We start from the raw sequence: 17,441 nt of genomic DNA, 5'->3' as shown, positions 1-17,441 counted from the left end.
TGTCGTCTTTGGGAACATCCATTTGCCCAATGTTAAAGGATCCAGCTGCCACGCTTGGAAACAGGAGACTAGCAGAGCCAGGTCTCTTCGCCCAGCTCCACCCACACCTTCCCTGCACAATCGCCTCTGCTGCCTGGAAGAGGGAACCTTTTCCTGTCTGACCTCCTCCCTCCCCTCCTCTGCCTTCTTCTCCTGGTCCCCCTCCTTCCTCTCACCTGCCCAGGGAGCTGGCGCCAGCTGGGAACCCACAGAGCCTGGAGAGGTTTTGGTGGGACAAAAGCCTAAAGACCCCAGGGAATGTGTTTCTGACCATTAGGGGCCTCTGGCCCGGAGTCCTGTCTGCAGCTCATCAAGCAGCCTTTGTTACCTGCTGCTGAGGGATTATTGACCCAATTGGCTATTCTGTGAAGGTTATCAGTTTAAAAATCCTACCTGGCCTGAGGGCTGCATTGCTGGACATGAGATTTGCATGTGTGGGTCCATTAACAGACAGCATTTCTTCCTCAGATCTATGTGGGACCTTCCCTTTGAGAGGCTAATCATGCCAGTAGGAAACTGTCATTGTCCCGTGGACAAAGCCTATTGCTTTTGCCATGAAAAGAACAAAGCGCTTTGAGAGCTGACCTGAGGTTTATGGTAACACAACTACTCCCTGTCCAATTGCTTCTCCCACAGGTATTCCGTGATGGAAACCCTCACATGTTAGGTTTTTGTGGAACTACTATAGCTGTATAGGAGCTGCGGTGGCCTAGTGGGTTATGCGTCAGGCTGAATGTGAGGTTAGCAGTTCGAAACCACCAGCCGCAATGCGAGAGACAGATGAGGCTCTCTACTCCCTTCAAGAGTTACAGTCTTGGAACCCGACAGGGGCGTTTCGACCCTGTCCTATAGGGTTGCTACGAGTCAGCACTGACGGAATGGCAGTGAGTTGTGTTATAACAACACAGCTTTCCCACACCATGAGCGCTTTGGCAGGAATCCATTTGCTCCCATCTCCAGTGGCTACCAAATCAGACAGCAAAGACACAGAGAGAGCATGCCCCTGGTGCTCCGACACATTCCTTCTTTGTGGAGGAGGCAACGGTGGTGGTTTCCCGCTGGAACTACCGGAAAAGGAGTTCCTAGGGGGTTTTTGGTAAGATCTGTGGAAGTCTCCAGAAAGAAGATGCTAACGACCGTGGCGACCGTCACATCAGAGACCCCCTCTGTGTTCACACCCCTCCTTCTTGTTTCTCCACTTGCTCACCTGTTTTTGAACCAGTTTATCTTGGCATTGCCTCTGCCTCAAAGCCTGAGCGGGGGCGAACCCTTCCTCTCCCCAGGGATCCGGAGCCAACCAGAATGGGAGTCCAGAGAGGGTCTGCCTGCATTAGCAGCCATAGTTTGGGGGTTGTTTGAAAAGCAGGGGGATGATGGGTCCTTCCAGAGCAGGGGTGGGTAGGTGGTGCTGGGAACCATCTGTTTATCTTCACACTGGAGAGGCCATCACTCTTCCCGGGACAGCAGCAGTACTGTAGGGAGCACATTCCTCCTCCAAGTGGCCTTCTCCTAAGCAGCGGTGGGTCTCCATGACATAAGCTGGGGCGAGAGCAGCGGGACGCCTGGTCTAGCTTCCCCCGAGGTCTTCAGAAGACACTCTGATCAAAGAAGAAGGGGTATTTGTGAAGAACCAAGAAAACTTGAAAGAAAATCCGCAGTGGGCATGGATATTTGTTTATGTTTGTCTTGGTTCCAGGGGCGGTCTGGCCTGCAGCGATTCAGCAACTGCTCTCCCTCCATTCCTGCATGGGGGCGCGCGCGCACGCGCACACACACACACACCCAGCTAATTCCCTTCATAGCTTTATTAAACTTACAATGCTAAATGATCCCAGAGAGATTTGGGTAAGATCTGTGGAAGTCTCCTGAAAGAAGATGCTAATCGTTCTGAGCACCCAATCATGAACAACTTTACAGCTTCAGAAGGGCCAGGGTTGGGTCACATTCTGCTCTTACCACTTTTAATCCCGATGACAGGAGAAATGCTTAGCAATGTCCCTGAAGCTGTAGAAAGAGTAGCTCGTGGGTATAAGATTGGATAGATAGAAACCAAGTGTGTGTGTGTGTGTGTGTGTGTTCGGGGTCATTTTTAGATCAAAGAGTTTCATTTGGTGCCCTTCCTTCCCTCCTCTTCTGCCCCCCACTCCCTACCCCCCACTCTCTACCACAGATCCGTTTGAAAAGGACTCAGATCTCTTCCCACACACAGACGGACCTGATCGTGAAGGAATGAGCACGGGAGGGGGCTGTTGTGGAGTGGGGGGGTAGCCAATTCAGCACCCTTCGTCTCTGATCTGAAGAAAATCCTGGTCAAAGGAGACAGTGAAAGATGGCTATACAGTGTGGAGGTGCAAAAAGCAAAAGCAAATGTGCCGCTTTGATTGTAAGGACAAAGCTGTCCTAACATTGCCTGGACTGCTCCCACCAAGACCACCACTCCCGAGAGTTGCCTCCTTGGATTGTAGGCTTCACATGTTCCAGATGTTGTGTTCTGCGCTGTCTGTAGATGATCTTATTGTCGTCGCTGACGACGCTGATGGAGCTGATCCTTGATTGACAAATGAGAAAAGGGAAGTGAACTGGCTTAAGGCTACCCAGCTAATAGGCTGGCCGAGCCCATATTGACACACAGGCCTGTCTCCCGCCAGACCCCGAGCTTAGTCGTCACACTGCAATAAACGTTGCTGGATGGCACTGTGGATTTACAGCAGCCCAGGGATTGATCTGACAAGAGTTGACCAAGACACTGTTTGCTACAATTCAGACAAAATGAATACCACATGCTAGTAAACATGGATGTCTTTTTGAGAAAAGGAGGCCTCCAGTTGGGCAGACAGATGGAGACATTATTGTATTCACCGCTGGCTGCTGCACATCTGGAAACAGAGGCCAGCCTTGAACTCAGATGTATTCCAGACACTCCCGGGACCCCTGCCTCCCCCCTTGGAAAAACCTTTGCTGGGGCCTGCTGTGCCCTCCAGCTATGATCCTGGGCTCTCTTCCCTTTCCCGGCCAAGCTTTCTGAATGAAAAATGGGGCCACTCATCAGCCCATTTCCTCCACCCACCCTCCTCACTTCCGCCCCACTGCTCTCCTGAAATCTTTCAGAGGTCACTAGTGAACAACTCCTTCCCCAATCCAAGGACATCTCTCCATCCTAGGGTACCTGTGCCTGCCCCCCAACCTTTGAGGTGGTTTCTCACTGCCCCTTGCTCCCTGTGTGCATCCGTCCCGTGTTCCCTTATCTCTGCCTGACTCTTCACACGGTCGGCCAGACCTCGCTCTCCCTTTCCCGTGTCTTACACTCTCAGTCCGTCTCTCGTTGCTGGCTGCTCCAGCTCCCGCGTCTGTGGAGGAGACAGGTAAGGAAGTTCTATGCAGGGACTGGGATCTGCACCTTCGCTGTACTGCTCACACCGGCTGGGTGGTCTTGCATAAAGAGTTCAACTCTCGGAGTCTTGATTTCCTCACCTGCAAATTAAAGATGGCACAGGGTGGACTCGAACGCACCGTCATCGAGTTTCTGAGGCTGTAACTGTTTATGGGAGAAAGCCTAGTCTTCCGCCCGAGGAGCTGCTGCTGGCTTGGATCTGCTGACCATGCGGATTGCAGCCCAATGCACAGCCACTATACCACCAGAGTGGACAGGACTCAGTAACTGTGAAGTTCTATATAAACCATAAAGTACTGTACAGGCACTAATTATTGCTATTGCCATGATCTTGATTTTCCGATCTCCTCTCAATAACTGCTCATCAGTTAACCCCCAGTTGAGGGGCCCACAGGAGAACTGTATGTCGTCCAGCCCAACTGAGCCTGAGCCACTTGCCAAACCGCCCTCCTCTGCTTCTGGTCAAGTTCACACAGTGACCGTTGCTAATTTCCTCGGTCTTAACCCATCCATTTTCTCTCCACCAACCCTCAGTTCACAGAGATGAGGGCACCTCCAGGTTGTAGGGCAACTGAAAACTCACTGCTATCCACTTCATGTCAACCCACAGCGGCCCTATCAGGACAGGGTAGACCCCCCCCCCCCCACTTTCCGATCGGAGCCTCAATCTGCTCCCTTGTGAAACAGGAATGATCCCCCCCGTAAAGTCTCAGAAGCCCTCTGGCTCAGTTCCGCTCTGTCCTACAAGCTCTCCATCAGTTAGAAGTGATTTGAGAGCAGGGAGCGATGAAGGAGTGAACAGACTAAGGTATCAGGCAGGTAAAGTATGGTCAGCCCCACCTCGCACTTTTAGCTCTTTACCACCTGCTTTTCTGACTCATAGTGAGCATATAAGACAGCATAGAACTCCCCTATGGGAGTGAAGACTATAAATCTTTACAGGAACACAAAGCCTTACCTTTTTCCTGCCGAGCGTCTGGGGGTTTCAAACTGCTGACCTTGCGGTAAGCAGCTCAACAAGTGCCCACTGCGCCACTAGGGCTGCTTTGTTGTGTCCTTGTCTCTGAAAGATTTGAAAACATGAGATTCTTCTTTCCCTGTGGCTCACAACCTAAGAGAAGCAGATTGACAAGAATAACTCTAAATATAGGCTTGACTGTGTTCTGTTGGAAGCACGAGGAGATGTTATGGGAAATTAATTTTGACTGTGGGTATTTGTGAAGGCCCTATTCTGCTCCTGACATTTGAACTGGTTCTCAGAAGGTTTCAATGACAGCGGGAGGGTTCACGCTGTGCATGGAAACAGAAGCAGGAGCCCACGTGTGAGAAGAGGGAGGGGGAGGCAGGGCAGAAGAGTAGCCAGTCATTCGATTTCCACGTACATCAACAGGGAGTAAGAGGACCGAATTCGGGACCAGAACAGGAAGGACCAAGAATGCTGGGAAAGGGGAAACAAGAGAAGGGTGGCGGTTGCTGAAGTTGTGGGACCAGAGCTGTGATTTATGAAAATCAACCTGACAGCTTGGTATTTGAAGAACTGGAATGAGGGGAGAATGCTTGGGAAGCGTATTCGTTTCCTAGGACTGCCATAACGAATTACCACAAACGTGGTGACTTAGAACATAAAGTTCTTCTCTCCCAGATCTCTGGGCCAGAGGTTTGCAGGGCCACACTCCCTCCCCAGGCTTCAGGGGAAAAGCCGGCCTTACCTCTTTCCATTTGGGTGCCTTGGTATTTCCTGTTATGGGCCGGCATAACTCCAGTCTCTGCCTCTGTTTTCACAAGACTTTCTTCCCTGTGTGCCCCTTTCTGTCATTTAAAAGGACACTCATATTGGATTTAGGGCCCACCCTGGTACAATATAATTTCATCTCAACCCTTACCTATTTTCAAATCAATGTCACATGAAGAGGTTCCGAGCGGACGTGGATTTTTGGGGGGGACACTCTTCAATCCCGAGGAACTCCGGGGTGGTGCAAATGATTACGTACTTGACTCCTCACCAAATGCAGGTGTGATGGATTTAACAATGCATCTGGCGCAGATCTACTTTCTACACGTGGGCTCACCAGGAGTTGGCAACTGAAACCACTCACCCCATGCCAAGTGGTTAGGACAAAGGAGAGGTGCTTACAGCCCAGCCGAGATGGAGGTGTTGGGATTAAAGACGGGCGCCCGACTAGGTGAGAGTAATTCACTGGATTAGGAACACTAGGGGGCCGAAGCAGGCAAAGATGAAGTCAGTGTGTCCATTGATTCCTTTCTTCAACCCAAACCCTTTTTGTCCCTGCCATCTGTTGCCTTTACCACTCAGATGGGCCTCTCTGCTTCCTAGTTCCAACCACTTTCCTAAGTCTCACCTGAGACTCTCTTAGCGGCTGTCACCCAGCAAACCCCATGGCCGTTCTCCCAGCATCATGCTGCGGGAAAGGCCGGGTAAGTGAGCCTTCAGAGAGAAACGAGATGCTGCTTTCTCAGGAATTGTGTAGAAGATATGTGGGAGTGGCGCCCCTGCCACTTCCTCTGTGAGAGGGGAAAGCATGGGCTCCCAGAATCCACCTTTCTCCACCTTCCAAGACCTTGTCGCTGTTTTGACATTTGCATACATTGTATTTCAGTCACAGTCACACCTCTGGCCACTGATTCAGAGTCTGACTAAACTGAAAGTCAATTTTATCAATCACAGGGTCCAATGCCCTCGCTTCGAGTGTGAAGTGCGTGCGCGCGTGCGTGTGTGTGTGTGTGTGTATGTTGGGGATTGGTTCCAACCTTACACATGTTTCTGCCACTGTTACTAACATAGGCAAGCAAGTTTAAGCAGGTAAGCACTCTCTATCTTGAACCTACATCTGCGAATGAAAATAAAAAATTGTCCTCGTTTCCTAGCGCGTTGGCTAGGAAGAAGAGCGTATGTGGCAAGTATCTGGGACGGCACCAAGTATTGACAGTCGCTATTGCTGGCAGCTCAACGATGCCGACGTCACTTTTCTTGTCAGTTCCAGCTTTCTTTGAGTCGATGTATCACATCATTCCCCCTCTCATCCAGCCGTTGTTCCTTACTAAATAGCTATCATGTGGTAGGTGCTGGGGATGGATGCAGCGCCGGCCCTGCATTTCTCACAGGTCAGTGGGCTGTGCGGTACAACCGTAGGCTGAGCGACGGCACTCCAGAACAGCGCTCCAGGCAACAGGAAAGCTTTCAAGGGGGTGACATTTGATCTTCTTTAAGGATGCATTTGCTGGCTGAGGAAGAGACAGGAAAGCCTCACAGGCATTCCAGCCTCAAGGAACAATCTGGTAAAGTTACAGAGCTGAAAGAGAGTGGTCAAGCAGGGCAGGGCTGAGAAAAGCAACTACAGGAGGAGCCCGGGGCCAGATTTCTAAAGGTTCTTATAACGAAATTGCAAGTTTCCTGTCTGTCCCTGAAGGGCCATTAGCACAGTGCATAATTTTAAAAATGACTTAATCGATCTCTTTTCCTCCTTGACATAAAGGAAAGGGGATTCGTTCTCAGCTTCACCCATCTCCGCTGAGTTTGAGCCCCAGACCTCCATTTCCAGTTCGCTTGACCCCACGTGGCCAGATCCCTAAGTAGGTGAAATATCAAAGATGTCCCGCCCTAGTGTTTCCTGTCACCCTTACACCTTGCCCTTAGTGGGCAACTGGACCAAAGGATATTCAGGAGGTTAATTAGCAGAGACATTTGTTACGCAAAAGTCCAGGCCTGGGAGGGAGCTCAGGACACAGTGAAAAGAAGCAATCATTTGGCGTGTGCATCAGGGCTCGTTTTCCCATTCTGAGGCCAACGAAGATCTTCCGATCTGCAAGGAGGCGAGAAGTCCGGGCTTTGTTCTCTTTACAGTGAGTTGTAATCCATACCGAAGGTCATTGTCTTTGCTCTTCCTCGGTCAGAGCTCCAAGTCCTCTTCAGGAAGCAAGGTGGGGTCAACCTGTATCTACCAGGTTGTTGATGGCCCTTTCTCTACCGGTTAGAGTCTAACCCGATGCCTTGCCATTCTTCATATAGTAGAGCTTCTTACATCATTTTCTCCAAACTGAAAGTTTTCTGAAAGGATGCAACCCTGATGCACACCTTTCCTGATTTTAAACTATGCAGCATCCTCTTGTTCAGTTCACATCTGGCTGCCTCTGGATTTATGTATAGATTCCACAGGAGCACAGTTAAGTGTTGTGGAATTCCCATTCTGTGTAACGCTACCCACATTTTGTTATGATCCACACAATTGAGTACAAGAGTCAAAACACAAGAGCAACTATCCTTTGTCAAATCACGTATGTTTGTGGGCATATTACCACTCTCCCTCCCACACGCCTTCAGCCTGTGAGTCTATCCATGCAGCTGCTCCGAGAACTCTTTTGCAGGACTGTGTATTTATCAGGGATTACTTCTGCTGCCTTTAACTCTGACACACCTTCCAGTCTCTTCCCCCATCTCCATCATTTTTGCTGACTTCCCTCTGATTGTAGATAGCCAATCACTTTCAACAAGTTTCTTATACGAATTGCAATAAACTTTATGATAATAGCAAAGGTCTCTTAAAAAGCTTTTTAACCTAAACTATGAATTTTATCATCATAATAATCCTTATGAAATAATTCTCCCATGTAGGAATGTTACCTTCTTTTTTCCAATCTCCACTCTACTCCCAATAATAGTGTCTAGGTAACTGTTAAAGCATATAAGATGCTCTTGTATCATCCAAAAGGTTTGTCACCTACATAAACTAAGATCTTCCTAACGAAAATAATTTTGAGCCAAATTTCAAAGTAATCTTGTCTTTAAATCGTTTTCTTGCCCTCCCTCCAACTATTATAATTTTTCTTCTCAACTATGGCTTACAACCTAAATGTTCTTTGCTGAAGGGCCTACTCATCGATTCCCACCTGCCTGCTTTGCACCATTTGCTCCCTCCCTAGGATTGTATCCAAGCTGTTTTCTCTGTCCTCATCCTGAAATAGCTTTCCTGACCTCTGGCCCCTAGCGAGTCTGTGAAAATCCTACCCTTTCTTCAAGAGGGGGCTCAAATGCGACTTCCTATCAGCGCAACTCTCTTCTGCCTCTGTCCCCCCCGCCCCAGGACAGTACTTCCATTCTGTATGGGCTCTTCTCCCTCGTCCCTTGGATTGCATATCCGCTTCCTACACCCCGGTGTGTGTCTCATGCGTCTTCATTGCCCCTGGGACAGAACTTTGTTCATAAAAATATCTGTTGAATCCGTGAAAACAATGCAAATTTCACAACCAGGTGCTCAGGGACTTCTCTTGAGCTCTGCTTCCCCTTCCCCATAATCGGTTTCTCCGGCATATACACTAGGTTTTTGTGGGGCCATGATCATTAACACAATTATTTCCTCTTCCCCTGGTTATTTTCTCCTAAAATGGGGGCGGAAGGAACTACATGAGCATCTGGCAGCCAGAACCGCCAGCCTGCCTGCTCCGAGTTCCCAACAGGCAAACACCGTGGGGTGGGGATGGGGGTGGGGACAGGGGTCAGGGGAGCGTGCTTGGACTCCCACCCCTGGAGTGACCTCCCATGGGGCCACCCCAAAGCAGCAGGCAACTGTGGTTTTATGGAACCGAGATCTCTGTGGCTGAAAGCCTGAACAAAATTCAAAAGTCGGGTCCAGAGTTTTACGGAGGGGAAGGTGAATGGACTCGCAGTGAGGTTTCTTGCTTTCCTTTCAAACTGATGGGGCAAGGTTAATGGGGAGGAAATGTCTCTGAGTCAAATGAGGAAAATGTGAGCAAACCCCTGATTTTATCTGTTTAAAAGGTGCTTTCCAAATGGGCTTTCAAATGTTCACAAGGGGAAAAGACAATGGCTTTGTAATAAGAACCCATTGTTCAAACCCCCTGTTACGGTAAAACTCACATGAGTAATATATAAATCAGGGGCCAGAGACACCAAACACAGCCATATGCTGAAAATAAACCATGTGCAATGTTTTCGACAATTGTATTGCATTTATTAAGTAGTTTGGGGATGGAAAGAAGTTAGGACTTGGGGATAGGTGCCCCAAATATTTTGCCCCAGCTTCTAAAATATGTGCAATTATATTCAGGGGAATGGTTTGTCAGAATAAGAGTCATCTTAATTCCTAGCTCTTCATTTCTAGAGAAGATGTAGGTATTATAGAACACAGAATGTGCTTATCTTGAATTCTTGAATGAAAAAAAACACAGAGCCTTTTTGGATATATAAACTAACAAAATAAGCAGCAAGGATATATTGTGTAATCTAACTTTCTAATTTTGTTGATGAGAAAGCTGGAGTTTCAAAAGGATTGAATGACTTGTTCAGGATCCTCAAAGACATAAGGATTCAGACATTCATAAGCACAGAGAAGCTGAAGGGAGGAAAATGTCAAGAAAGGAAACCCGTGCTTTAATTTAATAATTGTTAAAGGTAACAAGGTGGGCATGGAGACTCTGGCGCATCTCACTGGTTTTAGCCACACTGGCAAAAGGGGAGACGCTGGAACCACAGCATGTGGTTGTTCATGTGCCTCCAGGCTGGAGAGGTCAGTCAGAAAACAGCCAATGAATTTGTTTTCAAACCATGGTGGCTTTTAAAAAACAACCAGCCAGGGGGAGACCAGAGAGAAGAGAGGGAGGGACAGAAAGTCAAAACCTTTAAAAAGCTTTCCACAAAAGGCAAAGAGTTCCCCTCCACCAATCCTGACCCCTTCCGACCTCGTGACCTTGTTACCTAAGGTCAGCTTAACACTTTAGAAATGGTCCTGGCTGGCTCTGTAACCCCTGTCACTCACAACTAACAAATATGTCTTTAAAAGGGCCACCTTTTGGTCAGAAACTGGAAGATTCTTTCCTTTCGATCCACAGAGTCCCCTGCCAAGTCTCTTTGGTTTCTATTAAGGATTCAAGCTGTCCAATTTGAAACTGTTGTCACTACACGAGACACTGCCGTCGTTTGCACGAACACAAAACTCTGTAGAGTGTCTAGTGAACACCCACTTTGGAAAACTGAGCACAAGCCATAGGACAATAAAATATGGGCATTCACAGAGGAGGCATGGTGGAAGCCCCTGTAATCTTACCGTAGGCTGCTATACAAGAGCGAGAGTCGAGAGGGAGCGTGGAAACTTGTTTTAGGAAGCCACGAAGATCGAGGTGGTGGTGACTGACAGAGCCCCTGATGTGACTGACCGACGGAATCATCTGATGTATAAGTTATGTGCCAATAAGACTGTTGGCGGGGGGAAAAGACTTTGGGAGCCAAACAAATTCTGTATTTGGAATAATTGTCATCCATCTGGTGTACCGAAAGATACAGAGGAAAAACAGAGGGCCTGGGCAAGGCAACCCTACCTATTAATGGTTACCATCGTGAAAGTTCAAGAATGATTGTTTAGCGTGAGGAGTCAACAACGTTTCACGATTGTTTAGCGTGAAGGTGCACAGAGATAAGAAGGCTGCAGGTATTCAGCCTGGTGTTTACGTTTCCATTGTAAACAAAGCAGGAGAGCTGGAAAGACGTTTTACACATGGTGCCCAGTCCTCTAGTTGCTTTACGTGTTCATGTGAAAATATCTTCTTTCTCTAATGATGTGCTGGGTCAAGATTCTCTCTTTTCAGCCAGACTCTCTTTAGAGAGTGGCGTTTGCTACTTCTGAGGTCTGGTCTCAGGACTTCTTTCCTTACGGACCCTCGATTCAACCTCTCTGTACTGTTTTCTTTTTTTTTCCTTAAAAAAAAATCATTTTATTGGGGGCTCATACAACTGTTATCCCAATCCATACACACATCAATTGTGTAAAGCGCATTTGTACATCGTTTCTCAAAACATTTTCTCTCCATTTAAACCCCCGACATTAGGTCCTCGTTTTTCCCCTCCCTCCCCGCTCCCCCCTCCCTCATGAGCCCTTGATAGTTTATAAATGGGTATTTTGTCATATCTTGCCCTGTCCGACGTCTCCCTTCATCCACTTTTCGGTTGTCTGTCCCCCAGGGAGGAGGTCACACACAGTTCCATGTAATCGGTTCCCTCTTTCCTACCCATTCTCCCTTTACCCTCCCTGTTTTGCCACTCATACCACTGGTCCTATAGGGCTCATCCGTCCTGGATTCCCTGTATTTTCGGTTCCTATCTGTACCAGTGTACCTCCTCTGGTCTAGCCAGATTTTTAAGGTACTATTGGGATCATGAAAGTGGGTGGGGGCGGGAGGGGAAACCTTTAGGAACTAGAGGAAGGTTGTATTTCTCATCATTGTTACATCGCACCCCCGACTGGCTCATCTCCTCCCCGAGACCCCTCTGTCTCTGTACTGTTTTCAGAACTAAATAAAGCATAAGCCTCTAGTCTCAATGAGGGAAGGAGAAACTGACCTGTACGCCCATGAGCCCACTGGAGGATGGGGTGCGTCAGAAGAGGGTAGAGAAAAAGGACATCGGAGTGGAGAGGACAGATTGCATATGAGTAATGTGGTAGTGTGATAGTCCCTCTCCAAGATGGCCATAATTAGCTTTACCTTCAGGTATTTATACCCTTGTACAGTCTCCTCCCACATTGTACCAGAGTTAGTGTTTGCGGCCTATAGAAGATGGTGGAAATGGTGGGATGTGACTTCTGAGGGTGGATGCTAAAAGATGTTGCTGCCCCTACTTTGCTCTTTTGCACCACTTATGCTGAGCGAAACGAAAACTCACTGCATGAGCACAATGAAATGTTCTGGAATTCCAGTTCCCAATGCTATCCATAGTTGGTTATGATCCGCACGGTTGAATGCCTTTGCAGAGTCAATAAAGCCCAAGTAACCACCTTTCTGGCATTCCACATCCTCTTCTGAATCTAGCTTAAAGTTCTGGCAGCTCCCTGTCAAAGTATTGCTGAAACTGTTGACTTATCTTCAGCAAATGTTTTTGCATGTGATAGCAACAATATTGTTTGATAATTTCAGCATTCTGTTGGGTCACCTTTCTTAGGAAAGGGCAAAAACATGGGTCTCATCTAGTCAGTGGGCCAAGTATCTGTTTTCCAAATTTCTTGGAATAGTGGACTGAGTGCTTCCAATGCATCAGGAGGTTTACATTTCATTACAATACTTCAGCAATTTGAGCTGCCCTGTGTTAGTCTGGGTAGACTAGAGAAACAAATCCAGAGATACTCACATATATGTAAGAGAGAGCTTTATATCAAGAAGTAATTATGCATCAATAAGACATCCCAGCCCAGTCCAGATCAAGTCCTTAAGTCTGATATTAGCCCATATGTCCCTTACTAGTCTACAAATTCCTCTTCAGACTCAGGCAACACATGCAATGATGCCATATACAGGAGGATCACAGGCCAGTGGGTGAAAAGTCTTGTGGATCCAGTGGCGGTGGAAGCATCTCAGCTCTTGCGTGGGTCTCCACGTGGCTTCAGGGCTCTGGCTGTCATCACCGTGGCTCCCTGTGGCGTGTCAGTAGGAATGTCAAGCAGAGAGGGTGTATGTCCCACCACTGAGGAAGAAGACAGGAGTTCCCCCAATCCTCAGGAGGCAGTGCCCGCGCAGAGGCATCATTGGCTATGACCTGATTGACAGGCTAGACTCCACCCCTCTGCTCAAGTTGACAGACATTATATAACTGCCACAAGCCCTTTGGAATTGTCTATTCAGATATTTTACTTATTTCTTCCATTCACTTTAGCTACTTCATGTTCAGGAATAGGTTCCAGTTTCCTTCAACGTCAACTATGATCATTTCTTTCTTTTTAAAATCTTTTTAATGACCTTTTGCTTACTTTATGTGTAATTCTTGATGTGCTCCCACAGTCTCGTCATGTCTTCTATCATTAGTGTTCAATGTGTCAAATTTGTTCTTTGAGGTTTTCAAAATTCAGATTGGATATACTCAACGTTGTATTTTGGTTCTTGTGAGCTTGGTTTTTTTTTTTTGGTTTTTTTTCAAATTCAACCTGAGCAATTGTTGATATAGTATTAAGTTTATCCATTGTCTCTTCCCATAGATGTAGTCAATTCAATTCCTGTGCATTCCCTCTGGTGAGGTCCATGTGTACACTCACTATGTTTCATGTTGAAAAGGGTATTTGCAATGAAGAATTCTTGATGTCACAAAATTCCACCGTGTAATATCTACTTAATTTCTATCATCAAGGCCATATTTTCCAGCTACTAACATTTTCTGTTTAGTTCCAGCTTTTACATTCTATGTTTGATCAATTTCAGGCTGAAGAAGTTGTAAAATTCTTCATCATTGGCTTTAATGTGTACATTTGAATAACAGTTGTATTAACCGGTCTTCTTTGTAGTTTTATAGGTATTATCTGATCACAGAAAGCACTTTACTTCAAGAGATCTTGAAATATGCTTTTGGACAATGAATACGACATGACTCCTCTTGAATGTCATTCCCAGCATAGTAATCATATGATTGTCAGATTCTGTAGCGTCCCGGCCAGCGGGATGCATGAGCAGGGCCCTGGAGGGAAAGACGAACCTGGATGGAAAGACAGACACGGAGACGTGGAGCAAGAAAAATGCTGATCAAGCTCGATTTATTTGGGCAAAGTTCGGGGTATATAAAGAGGAACTGGGAGGTGCATATTCTAATAAGGTGTACTGCACAACATCCAATCCAACATGTATATTATAATGAAGCATAAGAATGTTAACCAATCAGCTATCCATCATATTCCCAATATGGTATGTCTGTAGTCCAATGAGTGCTTGGTATTTCAACCAATGGGTGAAGGGTGAGGAGGATAACCAACCACGGTCATGTAGCTGCACAACAGTTACAGCTGCACAATAGTCAAAGAACATTTCCGGGGGAGATGGCAGGGTGGGGGGTGGGGTAGGGGTTACACAAACTGCAAGCTGTCTCAATATCTTTCCGTAGAAACAGACAGTCTCATAGAACAAGGATGCTTTGGTGACTAAGATATCTTTAAAGGCATAACTACCTGCCAGTTATTTTCCACTAGGGCCGGTCACTGTTTGAAGGACCTTGAGAATGTCTGCTAGGGCCGGCTCCCGACAAGATTCAAAATGGCCAGTCCATTTCAGCTTATTAATGGCTAGGATATTGATCTTTATGTATTCTATTTCATTTGTTGTGACTTCCAATTTTCCTTGATCCGTATTTCATACATTTCATGTTCCAGACTCCTTTTGAGTCAGGCGCCACCAGCAAATGAAGGTCCTGAAAACTTTACTCCATCCATGTCATTATGTTTAACTTGACTTTGACAAGGTAGCTCTCTCCTAGCTGTATTTTGAGTGCTTTCCAGCTGAGGAGCTCATCTTCTGGCATTATATCTGACCATGTTCACTGTTATCCATCAGGTTTTCTGTGGCTAATCCCTCAGATGCAACACACTTGATCTTAGCCTAAAGGCCGAGACGCGATGGATAATCCCTCAGAAATAGACAGGTTACTCCATATTATGGCAAAATATCTGCCAATGTTTTGCTCTTACCACGTCTGTCTGTGTGTTACCATGAAGCTGGATGGTATGTCACCAGTATTTCAAATATTAGCAGGCCACCCACGGTGAATAGATTCCAATGGAGCTTCTAGACCAGTGGTTCTATTTTTTTACTCATTTTATTGGGGCTCATACAATTCATCACAATACATACATCAGTTGTGTAAAGCACACTTGTACATTTGTTGCCCTCATCATTCTCAAAATTTGCTTTCCTCTTGGGTTCCTGGAATTAGCTCATTTTCCTTTCCCCCCCTCCCCATCTCTCCCCCCCCCCCCTCCCTCATGAACCCTTAATAATTTAGAAATTATTATTATATCTTATCTTACACTGCCCGGTGTCTCCCTTCACGCACCCTTCTGTTGCCCATCCCCAAGAGAGGAGGTTATATGTAGATCCTTGTGATTGATTCCCGTTTCTACCCCCACTTCCCTCCCAGTATCAACACTGTCACCGCTGGTCCTGAGGGGTTCATCTGTCCTAGATTCCCCGTGTTTCCAGTTCCCATCTGTATTGCTGTGCATCCTCTGGTCTAACCAAGTTTGAAAGGTAGAATTGGGGTCATGGTAGTTGCGGGGAGAAAGTGTTTAAGAACTAGAGGAAGGTTGTGGGTTTCATTATTGCTATACTGAACCCTAAGTGACTCATCTCCTCCCCACTACCCCTCTGCAAGGGATGTCCAGTTTTAGACCAGTGGTTCTTAACCTGTGGGTCCCGATCCCTAGGGGGGAACATCATCAAGCGCTTTGAGCAGAAGGGCTTCCGTCTGGTGGCCATGAAGCTCGTTCAGGCCTCCGAGGAACACCTGAAGCAGCACTACGTTGACCTGAAAGACCGCCCTTTCCTCCCAGGGCTGGTGAAGGACCTGAACTCGGGACCCATTGTGGCCACGGTCTGGGAGGGGCTGAATGTGGTGAAGACGGGCCGGGGGATGCTGGGAGAGACCAACCCAGCGGATTCTAAGCCAGGCACCCTCCGAGGGGACGTCCGTGTTCACTTGCGCAGGAACACCATTCACGGCAGTGACTCGGTCAAGAGCGCCGAGAAAGAAACCAGCCTCTGGTTGAAGCCGGAGGAATTGGTGGACTGCAAGTCCTGCGGCTGTGACTGGGTCTACGAGTCAGAGGCGGACAAAGCAGTCCCATCCCCGTGGGCCCACTGGCACGGTGCCTGTCCTGTGGACAGCGCTTCTTCTGGGCTTAGAAGCAGTAGGATTGATGTCCAGTCTCCTTCCACAGCACACTGACCAATAAAATAAAGTCTTTGGGGGAAAAAATCAGTCAGAGTGATGCAATACGAGAAGATGGAGAAAAGGGATAGAAGATAAGAAATGCACACGGCTTCTAGACGCTGGAAAAAGCAAGGCAATAGAGTGATCGTGTTTAGGTCAGTTCTGGTTTGTAGCAACCCCATGTTCAACAGAAGCAAACAATGCTCAGCCCTGTACCAGCTTCACAGTGGTGCTGTTTGAGTCCCTGGTTGCAGCCCTGGGTCAGTCCATCACGCTGGGGAATCTTCCTCTTGTCCGTTGACCCTCTCCTGTACCGAGCATGATCCCGTTTTCTAGGATCTGGTCCCTCCTGACAGCATGGCTCAAGTCCACGAGTCTCAACATCTTCACTTCTACACAGAATTCTGACTATCCCCCTTATGAGACAGTTTTCTTGGAGGGGGGCTGGGAGGAAACAGTGCGTGGTACTTTCAATATTCTTTTCCAACACCATCATTCAAATGCATCAGTTCTTTTACGGGCTTCCTTATGAGTTGTCCAGTTTACACAGGCATATGAGGTGACTGAAAATATGATAGCTTTGGTCAGGCGCGGGGGCGTCAGTCTTTGAAATGACACCTTTCTTATTTAACACTTTAAAAAGGTCTCAGGCAGCAGATTTGCCCAAGGCAAGCCATCAGGTTGATTTCTTGACAGTTGCTTCCATGAGCATTGACTGTGGGGCCAATTGAAAAGGAATCCTTGACAATATTGATCTTGCCTCAGTTTACCACGGCGGTCTATTGTGAGGGCTTTTGTTTTCTTGACATGGAATTGCAAGCCATACGAAAGACTGCAGAGTTTCATCTTCATCAGCAGGTGTTTCAAATCCTCTTGGCTTTCATTGAGCAAGGTTGTGCCAGCTACATATCACAGGCTGTTAACAAGCCTTCCTCCAATTGTGGTGCCTTGTTTTTCTTCCTATGGTCCAGTTGTTCAGATTTTCCCTAGAAGGTCCAAAAAAGGAACAGTCTAACAGCCGAGAGTTTCATATTAGCCTAGCGTGACTCATTTTGGACTTTTGAACTACAGAATTGTAAGATAACAAGTATGTGTTGCCTTAAGCCATTATATTTGTTTTGTTTTTGTTTTTTCTCAAGGAACCATAGGAAACTAAAACTAGTCCCACATAAAAAACTAAAACCCAGTGAAACTGCGAGGATTCAAAAAATGTTAATATTCATTTTATGACATGCAGTTGGGGATACTTTATTATGCATCAATAAATCACTAATTCAGATTTTAATGTCTAGAAGTGAGCTTCGG

At 47.0% G+C, this 17,441-nt stretch overlaps 1 protein-coding gene across 1 annotated transcript in view; it reads left to right on the top strand.

Annotated features, from left to right (window-relative positions):
* The first annotated feature begins 5,576 nt into the window (after nt 1-5,576).
* PRTG (protogenin) overlaps nt 5,577-17,441 on the top strand; it is a 168,494-nt gene continuing 156,629 nt past the window's right edge. The window contains exons 1-2 of the mRNA XM_004709441.2: nt 5,577-5,613; nt 15,631-16,113. Of these exons, the coding sequence (XP_004709498.2) occupies nt 5,577-5,613; nt 15,631-16,113 (520 nt within the window). The remainder of the gene's footprint in view (nt 5,614-15,630; nt 16,114-17,441) is intronic.

Source organism: Echinops telfairi, unplaced genomic scaffold, assembly GCF_000313985.2.
Source record: "Echinops telfairi isolate 266 unplaced genomic scaffold, ASM31398v2 ScPeMD7_8;HRSCAF=38, whole genome shotgun sequence".
NCBI lineage: Eukaryota > Metazoa > Chordata > Mammalia > Afrosoricida > Tenrecidae > Echinops > Echinops telfairi.
This window is presented reverse-complemented; position numbering and strand designations above follow the sequence as displayed.